General features: G+C 45.5%; 1 protein-coding gene across 1 annotated transcript in view; it reads left to right on the forward strand.

Annotated features, from left to right (window-relative positions):
- LOC308370211 (scavenger receptor cysteine-rich domain-containing group B protein) overlaps positions 1-7,607 on the forward strand; it is a gene marked incomplete at both ends in the record, with an annotated part of 10,775 nt that extends 3,168 nt beyond the window's left edge. Inside the window, 8 exons of the mRNA XM_080844830.1 lie at positions 568-870; positions 1,209-1,280; positions 4,321-4,635; positions 4,914-4,994; positions 5,332-5,421; positions 5,646-5,960; positions 6,599-6,700; positions 7,285-7,607. Of these exons, the coding sequence (XP_080700956.1) occupies positions 568-870; positions 1,209-1,280; positions 4,321-4,635; positions 4,914-4,994; positions 5,332-5,421; positions 5,646-5,960; positions 6,599-6,700; positions 7,285-7,607 (1,601 nt within the window). The remainder of the gene's footprint in view (positions 1-567; positions 871-1,208; positions 1,281-4,320; positions 4,636-4,913; positions 4,995-5,331; positions 5,422-5,645; positions 5,961-6,598; positions 6,701-7,284) is intronic.

A 7,607-nucleotide genomic window follows, 5' to 3' on the forward strand; every position in this document is an offset into this window, starting at 1 on the left:
TAATCCCCTCAATTACTTATTTCGCAGTGCTCGGCCTCCTCCACATTACACAAGGCCTCGGAGTCATGTGTCTTATTTAGTATTATTTTGTGCCTTAACTTGGAGGGATTAGAGCTATTCTTGCAGGATTCTTCTCGCTATTACCTATCATTATATCAGAGCTATGTTAATCTGACCCCCCCCCCCCTTTTTTCTATCATATTCCAGACAGCGTTAGATGGCAGGACAGTTACATTCAAGATGCCTCTGGGTTGTAACTGTATTGTTGGTGAATCGGAACATTCAGGACATACAATGGCAAAATGATATTATCCCTCAGATAGACACACACGCTGACACATAGACAAAAAAGCGGGCTGGCGGTTATGTCTGTATAAATAGAATAGGCCAAATTGGTCCTTTCAGGGATTATGTTTCCTCCTTTTTTCGAGCATAGAGTTAGAGAGTTGGCTCCCTGTGTAAAATGATTACCCAGTGGCCAAGAAGGACTAGACATATAACGTTCCGATATTCCCTCTAATTAACCCTTAGGTGTTATTAACCCTTACCCTTATTAACTCTTACCAGTGCGCCTGGTGAATGGGCAGAACCGGTGTGAGGGTCGCGTGGAGATCCACTTCAACGACACATGGGGTACGGTCTGCGACGACGACTGGGACATGGTGGATGCCAACGTGGTGTGCCGGCAGCTTGAGTGCGGGCTGGCGGTGGCCGTGGGCAGCAGCTCCCGGTTCGGCCAGGGCTCCGGACCCATCCTCCTGGACAACGTGGACTGCAAGGGTGGCGAGACGGACCTGGCTCAGTGTGGCAGCCTGGGCTGGGGGATCCACAACTGCTACCACTACGAAGACGTGGCCATCACATGCAAAGGTACAGAATGTACACAAAGCAAATGTTAGGTGAAAATGCTGGGAAAGTTTTGAATTAAAATGCTGGAATTGAGAAAAGTAGCTTGACAATAGCCATAGTCATAACTTAGTCATACCACCTGTAACCTCAGTATGAATGACACCCTTGTGCATAGTCTAATATACCCCCCAATATGGAGACCCTGAATGCTGTTGCATAGTTCTTCATTTGGACTAGTATATAATATCCGGTCAAACAAGCCTTGACATTGCACTGTGCAACTGGCACATGAACTAACTGAATGAGCGTGATTGTGGAAAGGCTGCGTTGGCTCTGACTCGCCCTCTCTTTGTGACCAGGCATGGCCGTGCAGGGGTCTCGAGGCGCCCTCGTGGATGCAACCACCCCGTTACGCCGCAAGTCTGGCTTACGTAAGTCCCAACTGCGCCGCGTCTGTTTGGTCCTACCCACCATAGATACAGTACTGGAGGGGCTGACCCAATTTATGTGTTTTTAGTCACTGGAAATGACTCTGAGGCAGGGGCGATTTTAGGATCTGGTCTTTAGGGGGGCCCAGCCCCCAGTGCTCACAGGCACATTATTTCTCGCTATATGAGGTGAACTAGTTCATTTATACATTTTCGAGCTGCAGTATTAGATTTGCTTTGAGTAGTGTTTCCCCCTGCAACAGTCAATTTTAAACTCTTCATTTCAAAAGACTGGCTTGAGATGGGTAACAGAGAGACTGAGACAAATATACCTGACAAAGGCGGAATAAAGATCTGTCCACTCACATCCCATTCACTTCACACAAAAACATACAGTAATAAGAACTAAGTGACTAGTATCTAAGCAACCTACTTCGGAAGAACCATCGGTCAGATTTTCCCAATGTGTCATTAACATCTCAAAATGTCCGGTTTTCAGCACTGAGCAAATATTTTTTATTCTGAGCGCACATTTCAGCACTGTGAGCAATTCGTAAACCACGCGACCTTACGAAAATGACCACGAGCCTGCGTTTGCCATAGGTTTCCAAAAAAGATGACAGCAAATACATCAATATGTCTACAAGGTTGATATTTATAATGGCTGGACTTTGGAACATTTTAATGATGGTGTTTTACCAGTCAGTTTAGTTGAACTTAAAGGATCTTTGGTTGATATGAAATAAGGTTTAGGGAGGTTATGACTGGTTCACTGGTTATGAATGATAATGATATATATATATATATATATATATATATATATATATATATATATACACACACAAAATAAAAGTATCCAAGGTGTTTAGTCATTTCTCAGCAGGTATAACATTTAAGTAGAACTTCATTGAAAGAAAAATGCTAATGCAGTGCTTTACAATAAATATAGTAATTATGGTGTACTTTTTCCTAAAGGGAACCTTTCTAAAAAAAAATAATAACTGGAGTGGTTTGCAACAAACTAAGCTACAAAACATGTCATTTGAATTACATTGCGGGAGCTAGGCCTATCTGGCTGTTTGGCTCATCTTGTCTGCAGGCCTATGGAAGACACACCTTTCTGACTAAACATATGTCAAAATGTTGTTGCAGTTATCAAGATCACTTTGAATAGGGCCTAATAGGTCTAATTGAAAATATTGGAAATTTCTACCTCAAATCTTCTCGCCTCACGAGTTTGTCTTAGTGGCATTCATTAGACTTAAACCGCGTTCACAGTCGGCGCTAGATGCTTGGAATGTGCCACAAATGTCGAAGTTGTAGGCCTACCAGATCTGGAAAATGCTCACTTTTCAGCGACCACCTCAATAACCATGAACTTGAATTCGACAAATGCGTCCCGGGACAGCATATTATGCTTCCTCCAGAAGCGCTTCGAACCCTTTCGCCAGATTGGTCACGTCATTCAGCCCATGATCAAATGTAGCCTACTAACTGCACGATCCAACGTGTCCGGCTCAAAGGCAGCCCACTCAGCTCAGGGAAGCGGGCATCCAAGTGCTCACAAACTTTAAGGACAAACAGAATAATGTCACTTTTGTTCACTGCACGTTTTCCCACTAGCGAACTCTTTTCGCGTTTACCTCCGAGCATATCTAAATATGTCTGAAAGTTTTATCCTACCTTAGTCAGTTTGGACTATTTCATGTAGCCGCTCATGTTTTAAATGTTAGGCAGACCTTTTTCTGGGGCACCTGCTCTGCCTTTCTTTTCGCCATGGTAGCCTATAACTGCTGGAGCAGAGACCGGCAAGAGAGCTAAAGGAAATGTTGTATGAAAACATTCTAACGCACATCCGGCTTGGTTGTCAGACATGTCAGTATTTGAAATGTTTATTACCTAGCCTACATCCCCTTTGATGCTCAGATTTTTAAACCCTAAAAAAAAAATCGTTTATGCGGTGTGAAAAATGTGCGCAGTTTGAAAAATGTATTGCGCGGGCTCTTCGACTGGCCTGCGCGTCGAATGTAGTTGATGGACGAGTCATAAGCCTCGTTTGAAGCAGCGTTGCCAGACATACAAGGTTGCCAGATTGGCCAGTGCAACCAAAGTATTGCGCGATGGCAGAGCAAGATTTTCGCATAATATAATATTTTTAAAATGTGCTGAGCCAGGTGGGGCCAAGCTATCTCACGGTGGGGCCATGGCCCCACTAAAAATAGCCTAAACTCGCCCCTGCTCTGAGGTGAATCAAAGATATGCTGCTGCTAACGATCAGTGGAAACCTTACTTATTAATCAGACTCTCAAGATGAAATTTCAAAGATTCTTGAGTTGAGATGACCAGCACTTCTAGTACTAGTGTTGAAATCCGTAGTATTGCTTCCCTGGGTATCTAGGTCTTTAGAGGCCCAGCCACACGTGTTCAGAGTGACCTCTGGGTTAAAGTGGAACACCTCTTTTTCTTAACACCTGACACAACCCTGTGTATGCATGACAGTTCCTGATGACAATATTCTGAGTGTTTTGTTACTGAAACAAAAGTTCAAAGGGTTACGGTAGGATACCTCATGCACACTACACCTATTGTGAAGCTCATCCCTTTATTCTAGACCCACAGTCCCTCCTATGATGCCTCAGGCACAGCTGACTTGTATGGCTAAGGGTTCTAAAGAAAGTAACATACACCCCCTGGGAACCATCCAGACAGGTCACTGAGTCTTTATATTGAGGACACATTTGGTAAAGTCTTGTTTACCGGGTGAAACTGCAGCAGGCAACCTGAGAAATGCTTTTGTTTTCTTCGTTTGGGGGTTCTTCTTGGAAAAACATATTTGAGATTCTCAAACTTTCCATAAAAACCCCCCTGTACCGTACTGGAACATCAGAGAGATCAGATTATGAACAAGAAATGAACGCCCAGATGAGACAAGCACTTGCACTCGAGCACAGAAAAGCTGACTTTAAAAAGCACATGTTGAAGTTAATTGTGATCCATTGTGACAGTACAGAAAGGTGGATTGACGACACCCCTTTTCTTACAGGAGATGGTACCATCCGTCTTGTCGGAGGAGCGAACAACTGCGAGGGAAGGGTGGAGATCTATTACCAAGGCAACTGGGGAACGGTCTGTGATGACGACTGGGGCCTAAAAGATGCCGGCGTGGTGTGTCAGCAGATTGGATGTGGCCAAGGAGTGGCCGCTCACACTAATGCCTACTTTGGTTATGGAACCGGGCTGATACTGCTAGACAATATAAACTGCAATGGCTATGAGAGCCACCTTGATACCTGCTACAGCCTGGGCTGGGGGATCCATAACTGTGGCCATCACGAGGATGCTGGAGTCATATGCTCAGGTTAGGGGATGCCATTAACTGTCTTTTCAGCACACAGTCCAACGTGCAATGAAAACCACCCTCAATGAAGTGCTATTACGGGTCGCTGCTGCTATTAAGGAGTCCCAAACTAGATATACAGATCAGCAGATTTAATGCTTGCTTGCTTTGCAGTGCTTTATTCACAGGCCACATACCATGCCTTCAATGTGTCTCTCCACCTAATTAATAGATCAAGTATATATTTATATCATTTCATTATTTTCATTGCATTTCCTTTGTCTGTCCTCTTTCTGAAGGATCAGAGTCCACTACCCCTGTGCCATCTGTGAACACCGACACAATGCCCAGATTATTCCTTCATAACGGGTCAACTCCAGGTAACGCTCACAGTCATCTCTAATACAATACACAAATATGAGCCAAGGCATGCAAAGGCTGTGTCCGGCCATCTGACATTCTGTGAATGCTTAAAACCCATCACCAAGCAACGGGGGACTTTTGGTTAAAAAGCCATTGCCAGGCAACTGAGTTTCTCCTACCAACTTCACTGATGCATTGCATCCGATTCACCAGCAGAGGGGGCCACATGAATCACTGTCCTTTCAAGATCCATACTCTTTTCAGTTTGTGTGTCTTCCTTGTGGTGGCTTTTCATTTGTGTTGTGATCTAATTTGGTCGATCTGTTTATAGCAGACTCTTTTTTTTTCTCTCAGTCACAGATACAGACACAGAGTTAGCATCAACAGCAACACCACCTACTACCGCTACTACTACCACTACTACTGTAAGCACCACAACTAAACGTAAGTGAATCCGTGCAGACTGTCAACTATAGTTAGGCCCCTATTGCACAAAACAATCGCAATGACAACTAAACTTGTCCATGTTATTCAATGTTATATTACAATGCAAGGCCTAAGAGATCAAATCAGCTGTGCAGCTGTTTTACCCTCCACAGTTAGAATCTGTGAAGTGTAAATGTGGGCTATAGAAAGTGACCTAACCTCCTGCTCCTCCTGCTCTCCAGCTAAGCCTACCATCCGTGTGGTAAATGGTAACAGTAGTTGCAAGGGCCGCGTGGAGGTGTTCCACAACAACCTGTGGGGGACAGTGTGCGATGACGAGTGGGACATGGACAACGCCCGGGTGGTGTGCCGACAGCTGGGCTGCGGGCCTCCTATCGCGGCCAAGCAGCTGGCCTACTTTGGCTACGGCTCGGGCCCCATCATGCTGGACAACGTGGACTGCATCGGCAACGAGCGCCAGCTCATCGATTGCTTCAACCTGGGCTGGCTCCAGCACAACTGTGGCCACCACGAGGACGCTGGAGTCATCTGCTCACGTAAGCACACACACACACACACACACACACACACACACACACACACACACACACACATAAATGCATGCACACTCATCCATTCGCTTCCCATCACGTTTGCCACAGTAAGTCCTCTTGAGTGATGACTCACTCCCCAGTCACTCTCTCCAGTCATGCTTTACTCAGTGAGTATCTCCCCCCACCCCCACCCCCACCCCCACATCCACATCCACACCCACTGGCTCGTTCGTCACTGCTCTGTGTGAGAGTGCAGAATGCATGAATGCATAAAATATAGAGAGCCCAGTCAGGGAGGATCAGCATCACCAGAAGCCCACGGGGCAAAGACTCAGCTCTGTTGGGCTAAAGCGGCTCACGTGACTGTGGCAGGCTTAGGAATAAATATATGCATGGAAGTGCTCAATGTATAAGGCTCATTAAAAAAAGGTTGTTTTCAGGTTAGCTGGCAAAGTTGGTATAGGCATCGAGCAAACTTGTAAATGACATTTCTTTTTCTTATAGAAAAAACACAAATTTCTAATGAATCATGTAATGTTATCACAAATTTAGTGGAGGTGATTGTGTGTCTGCCAGAATCATTTATGGATTATGTATTCAGCTTGAGGTGACAGTGATCTTTTTTTATCTCCTGCTCCCAGCCTTCACTGAGTTTCTGGGGGTAGGGAGAGACTTCGGCATGACTGTGAAGATGCCCACTGCTACAGGGCCTGCCAGGATGCCCACGGCCTCGACTCCACAGGGTAAACCTCCCTCTGTTCCTCACTGAAAACAGACAGGCATTTACCATCATGTGTTAATATTAGGTTCCAGGGTAAAGGGGTTTCAATATGAGTGTCAATGTGCTTTTCATCTAATGTAGTATAGACAGTTTGCTTGCTTGAGTCTTCTGTAGCTAGACTTGTATAACTACCACATGTCTGTCAGACTCAGACCTTTAAGGATGTACTTATTAAAGTTCACTTTTGTTAAGAGTTTAAGAGTCAATTGACTTGGCATCTCGCTTAACCTAATGTTACCTTACATTACATAATGTTTAATTATATTTAGAAGTCAGGCCAATATCCAGTTTCTTCTTTTCTGCATAGTATAGCACATGAAGGTAGCATAATACTGTATCACAGTTCACCCTACCTAAGGAATTGTTGGGGCATATACAATTACCTCCAATGGCCTTTTCCAGGTTTCATACACTTCGTATTAGAGATAGCATAATTATTAAATCCAGATTGAATCTATACCTCATACACATACCTATGATGAATTCACACAGTCCTCACACAGTCTCTATCTCTCTCTCTGTCTCTCTCTCTCTCTTTCTCTCAAGGTCTGGTACGGCTTTCCCAAGGCCAGCACCAGTGTGAGGGCCGTGTGGAGCTCTTCTCACAGGGGGCGTGGGGCACGGTGTGCGACGACGCCTGGGACCTCCCGGATGCCCAGGTGGTGTGCAGGCAGGTGGGCTGCGGCGAGGCCACGGTGGCCAGGGGCCAGTCCCACTTCGGGCCGGGCACCGGTCTCATCGTCATGGACAATCTCAAGTGCACGGGGACGGAGGCCACCCTCAACGAATGCTCCCACATAGCATGGAACGTCCACAATTGCGACCACTCGGAGGATGCGGGCGTCACCTGCTCGCTCTCGCTCTCGTGA

The sequence above is a fragment of the Sprattus sprattus genome (assembly GCF_963457725.1).
Source record: "Sprattus sprattus genome assembly, chromosome: 1".
Lineage (NCBI taxonomy): Eukaryota > Metazoa > Chordata > Actinopteri > Clupeiformes > Clupeidae > Sprattus > Sprattus sprattus.